At 37.7% G+C, this 21,872-nt stretch overlaps 1 protein-coding gene across 1 annotated transcript in view; it reads left to right on the forward strand.

The window, feature by feature from the left end:
- Positions 1–21,872, forward strand: part of ADAM7 (ADAM metallopeptidase domain 7) — a 61,739-nt gene that overhangs the window by 27,682 nt on the left and 12,185 nt on the right. Inside the window, exons 8-16 of the mRNA XM_002818912.4 lie at positions 1,889–1,960; positions 7,568–7,737; positions 10,652–10,736; positions 12,559–12,689; positions 14,529–14,703; positions 16,170–16,259; positions 17,276–17,471; positions 17,869–17,971; positions 18,417–18,603. Coding sequence (XP_002818958.2) covers positions 1,889–1,960; positions 7,568–7,737; positions 10,652–10,736; positions 12,559–12,689; positions 14,529–14,703; positions 16,170–16,259; positions 17,276–17,471; positions 17,869–17,971; positions 18,417–18,603 — 1,209 coding nt within the window. The remainder of the gene's footprint in view (positions 1–1,888; positions 1,961–7,567; positions 7,738–10,651; positions 10,737–12,558; positions 12,690–14,528; positions 14,704–16,169; positions 16,260–17,275; positions 17,472–17,868; positions 17,972–18,416; positions 18,604–21,872) is intronic.

Here is a 21,872-nt window from a genome sequence, read left to right on the forward strand (position 1 = left end):
ATATGCTAGGTTCTGAGTATTGATGATATATATGATAGCCAAATAAAAAGAGCAGCAGAGGTCAGGTGCAGTGGCTCACACCTGTAATCCCAGCACTTTGAGAAGCCAAGGTGGGAGGACTGCTTGAGACCAGGAGTTTGAGACCAGCCTGGACAACACAGCAAGACCCCATCATGACAAAAAGAAAATAAAAAAAAAAATAGCTGGGTGTGGTGGTGTACACCTGCGATCCCAACTACATGGGAGGCTGAGACAAGAGGATCACTTGAGCCCAGGAGGTCGAGGCTGCAATGAGCCATGTTCACGCCACCGCACTCCAGCCTGGGTGACAGAGCAAGACCTTGTCTCAAGGAACAACAACAACAAAAAGAGCAAGAAAGCAAGAGAAGGATAGAAAATTTGAGCACTGCAGTCAGATAAAATAAGGAAACCAAAGACAGTCTTTGGAAACCTGTTGAGAAGTTTATATATCTCCACGACAGTGAGGAATTCTCAGCAGGGAAGTGAAGTGAGGATATGGATGAAACACTGACAGCTAGCAAGTTGAAAAAGAAGAGCAGAACACAAATGTCTGAATCCTGGGAAACACCCATCATTAAATAAAGATTTGACAATAAAAGTGCAAAGCTCCTACCTAACCATTCCTCCTCCCTCCCCTCTGATTGAAACTCACTGATTGATAAAGCATCTAATCTTTGTGATCCCTAAAATAGCTTCAGAATATTCTCCACAGTGAATTTTAGGCAGTGAATTTTGGGTAATTTTTATCAATCAATCAATGGAAACCCTGTTGTGAAACAGATTTGTCATCCAGCATTTAAGGGATAATGGGAATGCACAATAAACTAGTAGGAGTGTACGGGGTAATAGAAACCAAGAAGAAATTTCTTGAAACAGAAAATAGTCAACATTAAACGTGGAGAAGATGACCAGAAAGGAAAATATGTTCACAATGTATTTGACAATTAAGGGAATATTTGTGGGTTATTAAGAATAGTTTCAAAGGAATAGTGAAAGTTATAATCAGAGTGTAGTAGGTTGAATACGTGGAAGATGAAAATTGAAGATATTCTAATGCTATATCTCAGCAGTATTTTGATATTTAAGGTAACAGGAGAGCAATGGGATGGTAACAAGCAGATACTTGTGGGATTCAAGAAAGGCAGGTTAATTTCTTATTTTTATTATGAAAGAAGTTTGACCATTTGCATTTATCCCCACAGGACACCTTATGTTATTATTAAGTATATTTGATCAGGTCTAAATTGATAATTGATACAAGATCCCGATAGTACAAAAAGGGAATGCAGTTATAAGGAGACAACAAAAGTCAGAGTAGACTGGACATGAAAGTCTGGTTTGCCCTCGTAGCTATTTCCTGGAGGGAAGGGGTAGCTACAGTTTCCTGTCCCTCTTCAGCACTTCTCCAGCTCCAGTAGGTTTTTTAATTACATATTCCTTATTTTGTGAGCACCAAGGACACAGAAGGACTAATAAAGTTGCTGTTCTTTGCCATATATTGATTGCTTTGTAGCTTTAATAGTTTTGTTTCATCAATGTGATAAAAATGGACTCTAAAGAACACTAATCAGTTGGTTTAATAAATTAATGTAATGTAGTACAATGTAATGTGAAAGGGAAACAGAATTAGAAAGAAAAGCTTGAATTAATACTACACCTAAGAATGTCTTTAGGAGGGCTGTATTTAGTTATTTTATATCAAAAATGTATTTAAGTTGTCTAGTTTTTAGCTGAATGAAAGGAGTTCTCTTTCTTCATTAGGCCAATGATTTTTTTTCTTTGTAATAGCTGATGAATGAAGTATTTTGTTGAGCTTTTATGCAACTCCTATTATTAATGAATATTAATATGATATTTATATTTCCAGTATCGCAGAAATGGTCATCCTCACAATAAACTAAGGAACCGAATTTGGGGAATGGTCAATTTTGTCAACATGGTAAGATTTGATACAGTTTTTGAATCAAGCCAATAATACGAATGCAAAGAACCTTTCAGCGCAGATCTCTGCTGGACTATTGTAGTCACCTGATATTAAGGGAATACAAAGCACAAAGACTAATAAGCAAAAATCCCCTGGAAAAAATAATAACAACAAACCACAGCTCTGAATTTTCAATTTTCGATGTAAATGACATTTAATATTGAAATAAGTTTCAAAACTTGGCCTCTAATCACAAAATTTATGAACCAATGTACAAAGAATATGAAAATCAATCACTGTAAACCAAATCACACTACTTTAAATCACTGCTCTGTGATGTTGTATAACAAAAAGTCTTTTAAGTTATAATTTGTTGTCCATGGTTTGGCATAGAAAGTGGAGTAACTGTTTCAGTAAAATATATTAAAATGCTTAATTTGTCTAAATTAGAATGAGGTATATAACCCTTTAAAAAAACAAATTGTGAATTGCAACACATTTTTTTCCTGACTCATTCTAAGACACCTCAGCCCTATTACTAGGATAAAGAGACCCCGTAGGAAAAAGCTGTAAGGAAGGCCCCTCTAGGCCAATGGTTACTAATTCACCAGTTGAGGGACATTTAATCTGTTTGTAGTTTTTGGCTATTGTAAATACAATGCCTTTAAACATTTGTATATAGTTGTATGTGCAATTATAGAATTTCATTTATTTTTGTAAATAACGAAGAAGTAGGAATACTGGGGCATATGGAAAGTGTATGCTTCCTCACAATAATATATTCTTTGAAAGAAAGTTACTATGCACGGCTCACACTTAAGTGGAAATTATGCTCTTCCTCCTTGACAATGGAGCATCTACATAAATTAGTTGAAATTTTTCTATGCAAGAGATTTTTCTCTTTTCTTCCATTAATATGTATTTAAGAATTTATTTATATCAGTATGAACTCATGGATACTTATTTTGTACTTTGAGTTACAACCTAACACTATTTTGTTGCTCAAATTGTTTCAGTTTTGTCCATTGGGCAATATTTTAGCTGGTCTATGTGTCCCTTGGGCATACCCTCATCAGTGTGTGAGAGAGAGTGTGTGTGTGTGTGTGTGTGTGTGTGTGTGTGATATTTATAGTGTTGGATTCTCTGAACTTCTGGGATCTGTGATTTGCTGTTTTATACTATTTTAAAAATTATTGATCATTCAAATATTTCAAAGAAATTCAAATATTTCTTCTGCCTTGTTATTTCTCTCTCTTTCTCATATTTCAATTATATGCGTATTAGATCATGTGATTTTCCCACAGCTTTGGACCTTCCCTTATGTGGTTTTCACTCTTAACTCTTTGTGTTTCCATTTGGCTAATTTTTGTTGGGCCAACAATATTCTTTCTTCACCCATGTCTAGCCTACTGCTGTACTCATCAATGGTATTCTTTGTCGCTACTACCATATATGTACTCAGCTATTTTCATTCACTCTCTCTTACAGTTTCCACCTCTCTGCTGAAAGTCCCTCATCTTTTCAAGCTTGTTTTTTACTACATTCATTTTTTTTATTACTGCATAACAAGTTACCACAAACCTAGCATCTTAGAACAATACTCATTAACTATCTCACAATTTTTATAGGCAGGAAGTCTGGGTACAACATAACTGGATTCTCTGCTCAGGATCTCAGAATGAGGAAATCAGGCCTGGGGATCTCAGCTTGTTGTTGTTGGCAGAATTTAGTTCATGCAGTTACAGGATTGAAGTCCTCAAATCCTTGCTGGCCGTCTGCTGGGGCCATCTCAGTTACTGGGGGCCCTGACAATTTCTTGCCACACAGTGCTCTCTTGGACCCTTTCACAACATAGCAGGTTCCTTCTTTGGGCCAGCAGGAGAAATTCTGCTGCTTCAAATTACTAGATTTGTTTTAAAAAATTAAGTTAGGTCTACCCAGAGTAAGTTCACTGTTATTCAACTCAGAATCCTCTGATTTGGGTACCTTAATTACATCTGAAAAGCTGTAAGCTCCCTTTATCTTTGTTCTGTATCATAACCTAAATATATTAGTGAAATTCATCATAGTCACAGTCCTGCCCACGTTGAAAGGGAGGTCATTCCACAGTGTGTTAGTGTCCAGGAACAGGAATCCTTGGGGGCCATCTTAAAATTCTGCAAACCACATCCATCTTTTCCATTAGAGCCTTCAACATATTATGGATAACTAATTTAAATTTCCTGTTAGACAATTTCAACATGTGGGTCATCTACGAGTTTAGTTTTGTCAACTCTTTTCGCTCTAACAGTGGGTTGTCTTTTCTTGCTCTTTTGTATGTTCTTTAATGTTTTATTGGATAGTAGACAGTATGTATAGGAGAGTCTAAGAAAATAGTATTTATGCCTGAAATGGTACACTTCCTCTTTTGCTAGGTCATTAACATGCGGAATTGGATTAATCTGGTCAGAAATTGAGCTGATTTTGTTGCTGCTGCTACCTGCAGTGCACTATCAACTGCATATTCATCTAGTGTTACTTTGTGCTTAGGGTGGATCCTGAATTGTTGGGGAGTTTTTCTCCATATTTCTGTTCCTTTCTCAACTTTAGGCTTTTATTGAGAGCCAGCACCTCCCCTCACATTGTCACTGCTTCTTCAGTAGTGGCCTGTTGTTTGTTCCTCAGTGCCTTCTAGCTTAGTTATTGGATCCAGAGCATTTTCTCTCATCCTGATTTAACCTCAGTCTTAGGGAAGCCCTGTCCATGGGTTGTTGGGTGAGTATTTCTCAGTGTTCATTTTCCTCTCCATTGGTAGGAGATCTTGAATGGTCTGGATTCAGGACAGTTTCCCACCTCTCCTCCAGGAGTAGAAGGCTATTTTTGTTTTGTTTTCCTTTTCTTCAGCTGTAATACATTTTAATTTGGGTTCTGGGGGAAAAATTTACTATAGCTCCCTTGGCAGTTTAAGGCTTTTGTTCCTTGAGGGAAAGAGTTCGGTAGATATTATAATTTTTCGCAAAGCAGCAATTCTCCCCTTCTTCAGGCCCACCCCACTGAGGGAGCCATCTTGAGTCTCCCTCTCTGTCCCCCACTGTGGTTGTTGGCATCCACAGAGGCCCATGGAGATCAATCTGTGTATGGGTCTGAGATCCCTGTGTCTGGATCTCCATAGGGCTCTGCATTCTCCTTCTCTCCCACACTTGGCCTGAAGCAATTCATTAATGATATTTGGTCAGTTCTTTCTACCGATTAAAAAGGTGCTCAACATCTTTCTTTCTCATTATCTGCCACAAGGGAGGTGCTCTGGCACCATCTCTCCTTGAAGGAGACTGTCTTTGCTTAGGGTTCAGGCACACTTGTTGGCCCTATTGCCTCAGTTCTCTGGTGGAGTCAGAAAAAAATATATGATTTTCTAGATTCTCTGGCTTGTCCTTTTTGTCAGGGTAGAGGCAACATTCTTTCTAACTTTGTACATTGTAGGCAGAAGGAGAACTCCCAACTGTTTCAATTTACGTCTGTGGAAATTGAAAATTTTCCCCATACCTTTTTGTAAGAGGGAGGAAGGAACAGTGTGGAGTGCAATGATTACATCTCATAGTCACTTCTGTTTTCTTCCATTCCTTGTATCTTTCAATTATGTCTTTTATCACTTCCCTAGCATTGACCCCAACTCAAGACTCAAACTCTCTCGTTGGTTTCTCATCTTCAAGTAAGCATAGATACAAAATTGTTGCATATTGCTGAACTTTTACTGAAGATTTGTAGTTTACATTGGGAGGCTACATAGCACATTATAAAACAAACAATTTAAGCTAACAAAGTCTAAAAGCCCGTGTGCCTGGCCATTGTATCCCTTCTTACTGGCCCTTTATCCTTCACAGAGCCCATACTCACATTATTTCACTGGGTCCTTTCTTATTTTGACTTTTATCGTGTCCTCACCCCTTTTAACTCAGAGATTCCTTAGTTATTTCCCTACTATAAAGAGCAGTTCAATTCTCCACAGCCTTCCAAATGTGTGTATCCAAAACTATCCAAGAATTTAGCAGATAAAGCATGGCTTTTATTTTATATGTTCTTATGAGAAGAAAATATCATCAGAATGACAAATAATATTTCCGTTTGCACTTGTGTGTAGTTTTGTAAATGTAAAGCCCACTTGTGAATAGAGAGGGTCTGAAAATCCCAGGTTAAAATAATTATTGCTATGTAGTACTTGATTTCTAAAGTTTACCATACATTAAGATTAGGGTCAAGATCCTGGTGTGGTGGCTCATGCTTGTAATCCCAACACTTTGGAAGGTCAAGACAGGAGAATCACTGAGCCCAGGAGTTCAAGACTAGACTGGGCAACAAAGCGAGACATCATCCCAACAACAACAACAACAACAAAAATAAATAAATAAAAAAAATAGCCAGGCACAGTGGTGTGTGCCTGTAGTTCCAACTACTCAGGAAGCTGAGGTGGGAGGATCCTTTGAGCCCAGGAGTTCGACTTTGCAATGAGCTATGATTGCACCACTGCACTCTAGGCTGGGTGACAGAATGAGACCCTGTCTCAAAAACAAACAAAAAAGCAAACAAACAAACAAAAAATTCAGGGCCAAGAGGAATAGGGATGCATATCACAGGCTCCAGTGTAGATTTGAAGTAAGAGTTTGACTACATGTCTAACTTCGGGAGAGTTTAAAAGGCACCTAATTCCCCTGATTATGAAATGAACTTTTTGGCCTCTACTGACACATGGAATTGAGTATATTCATATCATGTAGGTTAAGAAAACTAGAATATTAACAGAAGTTTATTGTTACAGGAATGATATAATTATTACACTTCTTATTGACTAGTTACATTGACTAGTAACATTGTATGAATGATCTTTCCATTTCTGTTCATTCAGTGTTGATAGTTTATCATTCACTTTCTTTCAACCTACTTGTACTGACGATTGTGGAATATAAAACTGATACAACACATAGTCCTTTCTCTCAAAATTCCCATAATAACTGCATAAACTCTAACTTCTTTTGTCCTGGCATAAAAGCACCTATCACCCTGGTGTTTAGAGAGCAGGTAGAAATAGGTGTGAGGTTTATAGGCTACAACTATTTCTGCCTGCTTAGAGAAATCCCTAATGAACATTTCTCAGATTAAAAAAAAACAGGTAGTTACAAAATTCAAACATAAAGATCAAACGCAGCAGTTAAGTTTTTGAGAACCAATGCCAACTTTCTAACCTGCCACAGAATGGACACTTGGCCTGAAGTATGAAGGTGCATAAGGAGCACTCACACCGCCTGCCACTGTTAGTAAATTTATGCTTTTAGGCCAGTTCTAAACTCAGAACTTTAATAAATTCTTCCAGCACATCCTGAGACAGTGCCTGTAAGACTTATGATAGTTCGAGGAGGCAGATCTTTCTGATCAAATTTCACCATTGCCCAGAAAATTCACCAGGTATTCTGGGCAATGCATTCTGTCCCATTTTGATATATCTGTTTGTAACATGAGGCTTGCACTGTTTACTTATGTACGTCGCAAGTTCAAATTATTGTTTTTTGGGGAAATGTAAAGGAATATAGCAATATTGAAGAATCTTTCCAGCAACTTGACTTTGTGAAAAATAATTTCTTCTTTGAACAGATTTATAAAACCTTAAACATCCATGTGACGTTGGTTGGCATTGAAATATGGACACATGAAGATAAAATAGAACTATATTCAAATATAGAAACTACCTTATTGCGTTTTTCATTTTGGCAAGAAAAGATCCTTAAAACAAGGAAGGATTTTGATCATGTTGTATTACTCAGGTTGGTGATTGCTCTATTTTCTTGCATACCTTTGGTGGATTATTACAAAAGAAAACAAAAAAAAATTAACAGAAAATAACACTTTTTAAGCAGTTGACTTTTGGGTAGTATGCAGCAACAAAATGTTATCTGTAGCTATACAGAAAATTTCCAAGCAAGGAACAGTAGCATATACCTTTAATCCTAACATTTTAGGAGACCAAAGTAGAAGGACTGTTTTAGCCTAGAAGTTCAAGACCAGCCCCAGGCAACATAGCAAGACCCCATCTGTACAAAAGATTTAAAAATTAGCTGAGCATGGGGGCATGCACCTGTGGTCCCAGCTACTTGGGAAGCTGAGGCTGGAGGATCTCTTGAATCCAGGTTAAGGATAACATGAGCTGTGAATGTGCCACTGCACTCCAGCCTGAGTGACAGAGTGAGACCCTGTCCCAATAAATAAATAAATAGAAAGTTTTCAAGTGGACTATTTAATAATCTTTCTTTCTAATATTAATACTAGAAAAGAAAAAATCTGATATATTCATATTCCTTGGTAGACTTAAAAATGCCATTAGGTAAGCAAAGTGCTTTTAGAATCCATTTACATTTTTTTATCAGCATCCAGTGCTAACTCCTCTCGCCCTCCATGTTGTACCATCCCAATAGTCTACCAAAATCTGTCTTTCTGGGAAAGCACCTCACTCTCTGAACATTTCCCCTCATCAAAATCTGCCTACCTGGTGAGCAGCCCTTCAATACCATCTTCTCTACTATACAATTGAACAAACAACTAATCTGATAAGTGAAACCTGTCAGAGCTTTAATATTCCTAAGTAAAAGCGTGATTTTGTCTAGACTACTCAATCTTTAATTTCTTTAAAAAGGGGACCATTTTTATCATTTTTGTTTTTCAAGATACCTAGCACAGTACTTAGCCCAGAGGAAAGGGACAAGTAATTATGGAACTGAATGTAATACAACCTAATATTTAGTAGAGTCCTGTTATCCTAAAGAATGCTGAATTGTGGAAGAAGTCCTTTGGAGCGATGCCATCTTTTAGCATCTCTTCTGATGCGCTTAAAGCTACTGTATTAGAATAGTGCCCACTTTTCCTACTTTATATACCCATAATATCGGTATTTCTCCTAAGGTCTGCAAACCCAGCCTGCTAATAATCTTCTATTATTATTTAGACGTTGACTTTCAGTCTGAACTCAAAAACCTGAAGCTTCCAATACCTGCAGTAGAAAGTCGGGTTCAGTCCTCTGGCAGATTAATGAGAGTGCATCAGACCTCCAAAGTAACATAATTCCTGTGTTTTATATCTGGGATGGCCCATAGCATATATCTCCAGAGGCATAGTTGTGCCTGCTTTGTACTTGAATATTCATACATTAGCATGCCCCAAAATCATGGGGAATGGAGCGTAGTAAAACATGGCCACAAACTTCAGAGTGGGCAAGATTAACTCCTTTGCCCTCTCCTTATACATGTATTTTTTAATACTTAATAAATAAAAGCAAAAGTATTTGAAAGGGTGCAAGTAGAAAACTTTTAACTTCTTTAGAACACCTCCTATTCTAACCAGTAGCTTCGCATATCAATAGGACGTCTGCAAGTAAGGAGATGGGGTGAAATGCTACTAAATAGCCCATTGAGCATCATATTTGGGACTTCTTATATGTTAAGTTTCTTGGGTACCTGCCCTTCTGTATCCACTTAGATGTAGAAGTGGCAAGACAGTATATACGGCATTATCATGTGTTACTTGATTTCAAGCAACCATGAGCAGACACTCGAGATTATTCTTGTCCTGGTGCTTCCCCTCCATACATATGGTTTTCTCAATATCCCCAGAGTTTAAAAAGACCAGAATTTTGTCTCTCCAAGAAGCATAGTCAAATACTGATGCCTAATATGTAGGAAGAGAAACATTTCAATAATAAAGAGAAAAATGGAGTGTATCTTAATCAAAAAAGGTAAAGACTGAAAGGGGTCATCTAATCTGACCACCTTTCTTGGCTTTGAGTTCTATCACATTCCAGGTGTGACCCTTTAGCCCCAATGGCTCTTTTTAAAGTGGTTCAACTCTAAATAATATTCCTGAAATCAAATCAAATTTGGATTCCTATAATATAAATATCTACGTTTGTCTTTTCAAGTAATCCAAGAACAGTTCTCATTTTATCTGACAACTCATTTAAGTGTTTTATTATAGCTATCAAATCCTACCTGAGTTTCTATGGTTGATCAAAAGTCTTAACATTTTTCAATTGTTTGTTTTTCCTTCTAAACACTTTTACACTTCATTAATCAATTTCTGGTCTTGTAAATGGTTTTATCCAAAGCTGAGGGCAGAGTAGACTATAGTCAAGTAAAATGGGATTTCTATTGTATTTTTTGATTTGTATTTTTTGTTTTTTGTTTTATACCCTTCTGCAATTTCAGTGTAAGATTGCACTGGCTTTTTATTTTATTTTTATTGAGGTGGAGCCTCGCTCTGTGTCCTGGAGAGCAGTGGTGCGATCTCAGTTCATTGCAACCGCCACCTCTCGGGTTCAGGTGATTCTCCTACCTCAGCCTCCCAAGTACCTGGGACTACAGGTGTGCACCACCATGCCCAGCTAATTTTTGTATTTTTAGTAGAGATGGGGTTTCACCATGATGGCCAGGATGGTCCCGATCTCTTGACCTCGTGATCCACCCGCCTCGGCCTCCCAAATGCACTGGCTTTTTCAATGCCTCTAATATCCCACAGGTTAAAGATGAGCTCAATATCAACTAAGGTCAGCCTCAATTCCAAAACTCCAGAAATAAGAAGGCATTTTCACATGCAAAAGCATTGGTATTGTTGGGGTTCACTGCAATTTGATCTTTGTGTTAACTAAACTACTAACTCAGATTGAAGAGTATTTTTGCATCTTTTTCATAGTGGGAAGTGGCTCTACTCACATGTGCAAGGAATTTCTTATCCAGGGGGTATGTGCCTGCCCTATTATTCCACCAGTATCATTAAGGTGGGCTGTGTTTTATTTATATTACTTAATAATGTTTGAACAAAATTGTTGTAATGTCCTGGGTTCCATGGAAAGAGATTATGTGTGCATTTTGTCATATATACTCACTAAGATATGTCATGAACAGACTTATGTTTTCTTTATTAAATGAATAAAAATGTTTTATTAAAAAATTATAGATAAATATTGATGGTAAATCCGTTTTGTTCAGAGTTTAAACAGATGGTATACCACAGATCAGCATGCAATGATTAGTAAAGCTCTTTTGCATATGAAATATAACTACTTATAAGGACAAATAATGCACACAAAAGTTGATGGCTCATTTAGCAAGTGAGGATAATTGTTCTTGTGCTGATAATAAGGCACATAAACCACTTCACATATCATATCAAAACAACCTTTCAATTCATTTTTAGAAAGCATAAGACCTAAAAACTGTTGACTCCCTTTTTTTATGTGATCCTTTCCAAAGTCTCTAAGCTTCTAGTAAATGTTGTCCAAATAACCCCATCTGAGAGATTCTTGAGAACACGAAGGTTTCTATTTACTTCCTTTATGTCGTGCCTAGTTGTTGCTATGCCTTGTCTGGTATTAAGATAAAAAACTTCAAAGCTAGTACTTATTTAAATGACCACATGACTTACTTATTATATAGTTATTTTGGGCTTATAGCTTTTCCTATGGTATTTCAGTAACATAAGTTTTGGATCATAGAGTCAATTTCATCTGATATATGCTGTTAGATTATTGCTACTCATACTATGATACATGCTACTTAGATTATGATATTATAATCACTCCAGGACACATTTTAAACTTTATATGAGTAAGATGAGATGACCAAATTAGATATGTTTTATTAGCTTTATAGTAATCTGATAGCCCACCTCTTTTTGGAAATTAATTTTGTATTAACATAGAAATTAAAGCATATAATGGAACTATGAGTCAAGTTAACCAATTCTTCCATGGATTTGATATATCTGACATTTAAGTTTTTCTCATAATAGAAACTTCATCTTTAACATTGTATAGCATTGTTGTGCAATGTGAGACTATAAGCTGAAAACAAGAACCTCACGTTTTTATTTCTATAGAATTTGGATATGTAGTACAAAGAGGACAATCAATATTACTTATTATATTGTGTAGGATATTTATCTTAGTTCATTCTAGCTGCTGTAACAAAATATCAGAAATGAATGGGTAAGAAACAATAGAAAGTTGTTTCTCGGAGGCTAGGAAATCCAAGATGGAGTCCTTAGCAGATTCGGTGTCTGGTGAAGCCCTGTCTGGCTCATAGTTGACACCTTCTCGCTGTGTCCTGACCTGGTAGAAGGGGCACAGATCTCATTCCAGCCTCTTTTATAAGGGCATTAATCCCACTTATGAGGGCTCTGCCCCCATGACTTAATCACCTTCCAAAGACTTCACCTCCTAGTGTCATCACCTTGAAGTTAGTTTTATACCTTCAACATATGAATTTTGAAGAGGTAAAAATCATAATAACATTAGTTAATAGTTTTTAACTATTTATAAGAATGAGCTTCTATAAATTTAACAATGACTATCACCATGCCACAAAGAAAGAATTTCAAATGTTAGAGCTAGAGATACTTAAAAAGTCACTTTCTTGGGCTTCTTATATAATTAAGGAAACTGAGGTACAGGGGAGAGAGGTAACTGAGTTCATGCCTTTTTAAATAGATACCAGTTAACTAGGAGCTAGAAGCCAGGTCTTTCAACCACTAGTTTGAAGCACTATGTACTACAGTGTGCTATCTTTTGAAAATTTCTAATGCAATTTTGTTTTCATCAGGATCTTTTACCTGACACAAACATAATTGCAAACAGAATGGCACATCAACTGGGGCATAACCTTGGGATGCAGCATGACGAGTTCCCATGCACCTGTCCTTCAGGAAAATGCGTGATGGACAGTGATGGAAGGTGAGGTTCGAACAACGTACAGAATACACTTAAATAATTCAGAAGTGGGCTGGGCATAGTGGCTCATGCCTGTAATCCTAGCACTTTGGGAGGCCGAGGCGGGTGGATCACCTGAGGTTGGGAGTTCGAGACCAGCCTGGACAACATGGAGAAACCCCATCTCTACTAAAAATACAAAATTAGCCAGGCCGGTGGCACATGCCTGTAATCCCAGCTACTTGGGAGGAGAATTGCTTGAATTCGGGAGGCGGAGGTTGCCGTGAGCTGAGATCATGCCACTGCACTCCAGTTTGGGCAACAAGAGCAAAACTCCTTTTTAAAAAAAAAAAGAAAGAAAAAGAAAAGAAGAAACATGTTTCAAAAGTGGATTTTGAGTCAAAACCAATTATTGTAGGATATGTTGTAAAGTATAGAATTTCCTAAAAAGTCTATTCCATAACTAGGCATGGCAGTTTTCTTTCTGGGGCTAAATCTCACCAACTGGTAGTGTCTCTCTCTGGTGATACTGTGAGAGAAATCCCAAAACTCTTTCTGGGTACACTGCAAAAGTACACCATGACAATTAGTACCAATTGCTACCAAGGCAATTAGGGGAGAAATAGACTCTACATGCCTTGTTTTGTCATCTTTTCTATAAGCTGTAATGACTTCCTTCACATCTTTACTCAAATGTTATTCCCACCAATGTTTTCCCTGGCCACCTGATCTAGATCACACACATATCCTGGCATTTCAACTCCCACTCCTTTTGTTTTTTGTCTTCTCCTTAGTATTTATTACTATCTAGCATATTCTCTGTTTCACGTGTTCAGCTTATTTATAACTTTACTCTTCTGCTGGAATATAAGCTAGTCCCACAAGGTCAGAGGGTTTTGTCTTTTTGGGTCTCTGTTATAACACCACCATACTAGAAAAGTCCCAAACACATATTAAACACTCCATAAACAGTTACAGAATAAATGAATATCCAGCCTTCCCTATTGTACTGTAAATTACCAGGCAGTCAGGTCCTAAGTTTTGCACGTCTTTGAATCCCTTCTGAGCAGGTATACATAAAGCATTGTATATAGTAAGAAAAGTTTCTTGGTGATCAATGCTTCCACACATTGATTAAATGAAGTAAAGTGGCTAACACAACTAAATGTGATGACTGGCACAGAATAAGAACTCAGTAATTAATATTTAGTTTTACATTGTTATTTACATAATTAGTAATATTTTACAGAGTCCTATTATCTCAGTCTAATGTAGTCAAGACTCTAAAGTCCTACTGTATTGAATTATTATGTCAATAATAATGTTAAGGAAGTCAAAAGAAAAGGAAGATGGAAGGGAGATAAATTTCAGGTTAAGAAGTATATCACATTCCTATGGATATGTATATTATTAAATAAACTGTTTGTCTTAACAAATTTATAGAGAAGCACTCTGTGCCAGGCACTGTGTTAGCTAATGTTTATTTTTTTAAGTCACACATGATACAATTATTGCTTTGAGATGCTTGTAATCTAGTAGGGATGATAAACAAGTACATAGGTTATTTCAAGAGGACCAAATTAAAGAGGATGTGGAAGCAGTAAACACAGACAACCAGTCTATAATGTGGGCTTCAGGAAGGATTTGCTGGAGGATCTATAGCCAAGATATTTTCACTAAAATAGCATGTGTTCGCTGTGTTTTGAGAAGATATTTTCTATAATAAAGAACCCAGTTACTTCCCTGCTCTAACAGTAAACATTTACATTTGTTCTTTCTAAATGCTTCGTAAAATGCTCACAGCCGCTGTACCACTATGCATTGATATGACTAATCTTTATTTTTACCTCATTCTATCTCTAGCATTCCTGCACTGAAATTCAGTAAATGCAGCCAAAATCAATACCACCAGTACTTGAAGGATTATAAGCCAACATGCATGCTCAACATTCCATTTCCTTACAATTTTGATGATTTCCAATTTTGTGGAAACAAGAAGTTGGATGAGGGTGAAGAGTGTGACTGCGGCCCTGCTCAGGTATTTGCAAATGATGCTATCTTTAAATTGCAAAATTTATGATCAGGTAGAACCTAGGCAGGGATGTGGCCATTAATCACACCAACCGTGGTGTTCCTTGTAAAGCTTTTAAAAATTTTGCTTTCCATTTTTATTTTGATTTTATAAAACAAATGATTGGTGTAGCCTCATTCCAGGGCTTCTTATCAAGTCATGAAACATGTGTAATGACCTTGCTAGAGATCAGCAGCATCACCTTTCCTTGTTTCTATATAATTGGTTCTGCTTGTGACAAGGGCCCATGAGTGTCCTTAAGTCTGATGTCTCATGCAGAGTCAGAATCTGCTCTACAAAATCTCTTACTCAATCAAGTTTTATTTATTAACTTACGAAGCTAGCCTGTATCACAGCTGGATAGTTCCTGTTAATAGAAAACTCTGTCTTAATAGAGCAGAAACCTTCTAATGTTTCATGTATTTATTGTAGTTGTGGTCTCTGGAGCATTTAGGAAAAGCCCTTGAGGCAAATTTTAAAGTAATTCTTAATATGCTTTTCCCCAACACAGAAGCTATTTCTTTCAAGAGCTTATCACATAGGTATGTGTTCTAGACAACTGCCTCTGAAATTAATAAGTGCAGATGAATCACCAGGGGACATTGTTAAAATGTGAACTCAGATTCAGTAAGTATGGAGTGGTTCTGAGATTCTGTACACCTACCTAGCTGCAAGGTTACACTGATGTTGCTGGCCCGAGGACCACAATTTTAGTATCTACAGTCTAGATAATGCACAATACCAGGAGGTCTAGTAGGACAGCAGTTAGAGACTCCATAATCAGACCGGGGACAGTGACCTGTCCAAAGGTTATAAGAATGTCTTCAAATGTCTCAGGCTAAATGCAAAGAGGCTCTTAATTTTGGAAAATGATCCTCGTATCCATATGCATTCTTTGGAATGGTTCCATGGATTCATTCTAACACATGAGGTACCTTATCTGGCCACACTCCATTTTCTTTGAGGTTTTAATTTTGTTTGAGAAAATAGGGCATAAGTTAACATTTTGATGCTATTTAATGACACATTAAAAAATAAAGGTCAGCCTGAAATAATGGGCAGCTTGAGCAAAAGATAAAATCAGATCTTCAGCAGTTGAATAATCTCACATCACACTTCAGTACAGGGAAGCAGTAAGACCCTTCAATGAAATGGAGATCATTAGGATAATTGAAGATTATAAATGTTGGACTCTCTAATTCTGTCAATGAGAATCCATTACCTGTAGTGTACCAAACAGCACGAGAGAAGGAGAAATAGTAAAAGTCCCAAATACCAGTTCTAAACAGTAATCTTTATGTATGCACCACAGCCAACCATCATGCATTAGTATTTAACTCTAACAGAATCCGCAGGAGCACAACTAATTAATTCTTCAAACGGGAGTCAAAGTACATACCAATTTCTCATCTCTCTTTTGTGGTTATTGCCAGGAGTGTACTAATCCTTGCTGTGATGCACACACATGTGTACTGAAGCCAGGATTTACTTGTGCAGAAGGAGAATGCTGTGAATCTTGTCAGGTAAGGTCATGTGCCAGGAGAAGGTTTTTTTTTTTTTTCAGTTTAAGAATATGTAGGATCCAAGAGTTATCTAACCACTGGACAGCCCTGAACCACTGACTCCAGAATGAAGCTAGGCTTGCAAGTACCCAGCAGAGATTCTTGTGAGATGCTCCAACATCTGAGCATTGGGCTGTGCTATGGCCTGGGTAGTGGAGAAACATCAAGTAGCAATTGGAGGTTTAGGAGGGAAGTCACATGACCAGCTCTATTCTTGCTCCTTTGTAAATAATCACCAATCTGTTTAACCTCATCTGGGAGGATAGTTGAAATCCCAAGGGTGAGCTAAAAGGGAAAGGGGTTATATTAGCACTGGAAAGTGGTAGTGGCTAGCAAGTGGAGAAACGTTCCTGAGGAAGACAACCAGAAACCCCAATGGCTCTGTCGAAGAGTTTATTGACACTTCTTTCAACCAACTTTATTGTGAATTCACAAAGAAAACAAACATATCTTATGCATCTTCAAATTCATCCAGAACCCAGCATAATTAAATTCATATTGAATGGCTGAATGAGAGAATATCTCTATGCAGTTCCCTCCAGCAGTGAAAGCAAGAGTATTTTTCTCCAGTTCATATGGAGGAATCTGATTTATTGGTACTGGAGATTTCCTCATTATAAGCAGGGGTTCCCAGTTTGAGGTGGGTAGCGGGTAGGCAGGGTATGTACTGGATCCCTTGGAACAAAGAAAAGACAAGATAAATGAGAACACCTGCCTGTTTCTTCATTTGATGTACATCCCACCTCTCCCTAAGGCTGTTCTAATACCAAATTTCAAAAACATCACTTTGTCATTCTTAAAATTACATGAGTGCCAACACATTTACAGATGATAATGATTCTTGGTGGAATGGAGAAGGAAGCTATGATCCATCCTTAAAACCTTTTTTAGATGAATGGGTCAACTTTCTGTCTACTTACGAAACCTTACCTACCTAAATGTATCCAGGATTTAGTCTCTTTGTTTTTCCTCAACAGATAAAAAAAGCAGGGTCCATATGTAGACCGGCAAAAGATGAATGTGATTTTCCTGAGATGTGCACTGGCCACTCGCCTGCCTGTCCTAAGGACCAGTTCAGGGTCAATGGATTTCCTTGCAAGAACTCAGAAGGCTACTGCTTCATGGGGAAATGTCCAACTCGTGAGGATCAGTGCTCTGAACTATTTGATGATGGTGAGAGATAATCACAGTGAAGTATTCACAAAGATGGTGGCCTCTATTTCTCTGTTATTGCCCTGTAGGAATTGGGTCAAGATCAGATATAATGTCATTTGTGGCATTATTCCAAGATATTGCTTAGCATTTCTCTGGATATTACCTGTCATATTAGTTGATCTTAAGTCTAATATTAACTATCTCAGTATATGAGCTATGTATATTTGTTGCTGTTTTGTATCTCCAGCCTAAAATATTCTCTTGAGGCAATAGGATACTTTTTAAATAATTTATTCCATTCTACTTCACTATGACATGATTCTGAAAGTTTAATTACATTAGTAAAATAAGGTCTTTTATGATTCATGATAGTCATGCTTTTATTGTTTTACTTTTATACCATTTTTTACCCCAGAGGCAATAGAGAGTCATGATATCTGCTACAAGATGAATACAAAAGGAAATAAATTTGGATACTGCAAAAACGAGGAAAACGGATTTCTTCCCTGTGAGGAGAAGTAAGTGCCCTGTGGAAAAAAAGTAATTTGCCTTCTTACAGCACTTTGTCAAAATCAGAATGGCTCCTGTCCCCAGACCTGTTAACCTCTTTTTACTGAGACCGGGAGAAGAGGGAATTAAGAAGGAAATCTTGGTGTCCTGCTTACAATTATGCTAATTCAAATTACTAATAAAAAAATATTCCCCTGTAAACTTAAGCCAGTATTGACTTGTGAGGTTCACAGGGAAATCCAAAAGAAATACGATCATTTTACATTTTTTACGGTCTCATCTCAGTTCCCAGGGCCAAGACTTTGCTCAGTGGTTTTCTCTGCCCGTTCCAGCCTCCTCAACTTGGCGAGAAACCTGGATCTAGAAAAAGAGTGACCGGGAGGCTTCATTGCCAGCCTAGTCTCAAAAGTTGTATTTCTAGTTCCAAGTTTGAATATTCTCCCTTTCCTTCAGAGATGTCAGATGTGGAAAGATCTACTGCACTGGTGGGGAGCTTTCCTCTCTCCTTGGAGAAGACAAGACCTATCACCTTAAGGATCCCCAGCAGAATGCTACTGTCGAATGCAAAACCATTTTTTTATACCGTGATTCTACAGACATTGGCCTGGTGGCGTCAGGAACAAAATGTGGAGATGGAATGGTAAGACAAAAGCCCTTTGTTTTATTAAAACGTCTTAGTTCAATCCTTTAAAAACATTACTGGATACTATAATTGGTTCCAAAGAGGTCTAGATATGGAAAAGGAGAAAATATTGACAAGTATTTTTTTAATGAGGAGCAGAGTAGCAATAACACTGTAATAAACATCCATTTTGCCTAATTTTAGTCATGCCAAATGACACATAATTGTTACAAATGTGCTTAATTAGTAAAACTTACAGTGGATATCTAATGAAATTATAGACATGGATTTTTCTAATTAATGGGACTATAAAGTAGCCTTACATCTTCATTTATTTTATTCATTCACTCATATTTACTAGCCATATACTATGGTGCCACTGACTGTACATTAAAGGTAAGCATACATGAGAATTTCTTACAGTAAAAATTAAGTGATTACGGTTCAACAAATTGCTTTCTTAGTGGTGTGACCAATGTACATTGATGTCTAAAGGAAAAGTGGCGGACTTTGCTCAGAGAAGATGAAATGGCATCTTAAATGAGTAACATTTCAGCTTTGACTTGGACGTTTCAACACACAGGAAATGGGAGAAGACATTTTAGCAAAAAATGCCTGCACAATATGTAAAGGTACAGTGTATGGCATAATTCAGATAACCAGCAATTTCAGAGTGGCTTGACCTTTGGGTTAAATGGCAAAAGATGAAATTGAAGAGAAGACAGAATGGGGCCAAATTGGAAAGAATTTTTTATGGAAAGATGACAATATTAGAATGCATACTCTAAACAATAGCTGGCTCATGAAGAATATATGGAAAACACATGATATTTTACCCCTAAAATCAGCTATTTGAAACTGAGTAGTTTCTCTATGTGATATGTCTTCCCTTCTCTCTCTGCATTATCACCAAGAATATTACAGTGATATTTGTACAGTGTGATAGAGAAATACATTGGAAAACCAAAGTTCAGAATGTAAAAAAAAGAACTAGAACTAAATATTTAATAGAGACTTACGTTTTGAGTCTATATATTTAACTATCCTACTTCCCATTAAAATCATTAAATGAAAATCTACATGCTAAGAAATCTATGTTTGTGAAAATTAAGGTATGTATGCTAACCACAAGCTAAAAATTTCAAAGATATTCAACAAGACAAAGTGTGAAGCCTCAGGTTGAAGAAAATACCAAAAGATTTGCTATTCACCTCAGATATGAAAAACCAGCCTGAGATACAAAGTGCTTCCTTCTTTAAGAGTGGCAAGGACTGAAGAAAGGGGCTGTTAGAAAGGCAGTTGTGAAGGAATCCATCTCCATCTCCTAAGTACAATGTGACCATGTACTCTGCATAGAGAACTTATTCCTTCAAGAGAAGGCTTAGGGCAGAAGTACATCCATCACAGTGGTGCCAGTTCTTCAGCAAAATTCTAATGAGGAAATTCATGCATACTTAATGCCAGTCTATGTAGGTATAACAATGATGTGAGTGAAAAAAAATCTTCTTTTTGGCATCGATATGCTATTTTTAGACTATGAGCTATGGGACCTTATTCAAATCTGTTGTTTTAGCAGGGCTTCTCTAAAACCAAAGGACAAGAAAAGGAGTAGGCTAACGAGACGGAAAACATTTTGGTAATAATTGCCCCACTCCAACCAAACAGCAGGGAAAAATTCTGTGGTCTGACTCCTGCTACATCAGCAAGGATCAAGCGGGAAGCCTAGACTTCCATTTTCTTCCAGCTGTAACAGATGCCCTGGCTCCAGACAGGGTTTCAGTGGAGGCTTATGGGGAGTCAGGACATTCACCACAGCTCAGTGGTGATGAATTCTTCCAACCCCAGTGTCATGAATGCCTTTAACAGCATTCATATGTGAGGAGGCTGGGTTTCCACCCCAGCTGGCATGAGTGAGGCAGTGATTCTCTTCCATAACAGGAACGGTTTTAGAGAAGGTCTGCTAAAACAACAGATTTGAATAAGATCCTATAGCTCATAGTCCCCAGAGTATCCAGAATACAAATGAGTCACTCTTCAAACAAAGAACCAGGGAAATCTCAATTGAAATGACAAAAGACAATCTCTAAATGCAACAACAAGGTGACACATATGTTGAATTACCTGAGAAGAAATTTAAAGCAGCCTTTATAAAAATGCTTCAGTGAACAATTATGTACACGCTTGAAATAAATGAAAAAAATAGAAGGTCTCAGTAAAATAACAAACTTCCAGAAAAGATGTATAAAATATAAGAGCCAAATGGAAATTTTAGAACTGAAAAATTACAATACTGGAATGAAAAAATTCAGTGAATGAGTTCAACAGAAGAATGGAGGGAACAGAAGAAAGAATCAATGAATGTAAAGAAAAAAATAAAAATTATTCAATCTCGATTGCCATTTCAAGTAAAGATGAATGTAAGGTGAAACAGGAGCAAAGATGACTCTTGTTATGTTTTAGCAAAGAGACTGGTAGCATTTTGCCCTTGCTCTAGAGATTTGTGGAACTGTGGACTGAAGAGAGATGATTTAGGGTATCAGGTGGAAGAAATTTCTAAGCAGCAAAGTATTCAATAGGTAACTTGGGTGCTGTTAAAGGCATTCAGTTTTATAAGGGAAGCAGAGCATAAGAGTTCAAAAAATTTGCAGCCTGACAATGTGATAGAAAAGAAAAACCCATTTTCTGAGGAGAAATTGAAGCTGGCTGCAGATGTCTGCCTAAGTAATGAGAAGCCAAATGTTAATCCCAAAGACAATGGGGAAAATGTCTCCAGAGTATGTCACAGGTCTTCATAGCAGCCCCTCCTACCACAGGCCCAGAGGCCTAAGAAAAAATGGTTTAGTGGGCCAGGCCCAGGGTCCCCGTGCTGTGTGCTCTGTGCAGTCTAGGGACTTCGTGCCCTCAGTCCCAGCCACTCCAGCTGGGACTAAAAGTCTCCAAGGTACAGCTTGGGCTGTTGCTTCAGAGGGTGGAAGCCCCAGGCCTTGGCAGCCTCCATGTGGTGTTGAGACTGCAGGTGCACAGAAGTCAAGAATTGAGGTTTGGGAACCTCAGCCTAGATTTCAGAAGATGTATGGAAATGCCTGGACGCCCAGGCAAAAGTTTGCTGCAGGGGCGGGGCCCTCATGGAGAATCTCTGCTAGGGCAGTGTAGATGGGAAATGGAGGGTCGGATCCCCCACACAGAGTCCTCGCTGAGGCACTGCCTAGTGGAGCTGTAAGAAGAGGGCCAATGTCCTCCAGACCCCGGAATGGTAGATCCACCCACAGCTTGCACTGTGCACCTGG

This window comes from Pongo abelii, chromosome 7 (genome assembly GCF_028885655.2).
Source record: "Pongo abelii isolate AG06213 chromosome 7, NHGRI_mPonAbe1-v2.0_pri, whole genome shotgun sequence".
Lineage (NCBI taxonomy): Eukaryota > Metazoa > Chordata > Mammalia > Primates > Hominidae > Pongo > Pongo abelii.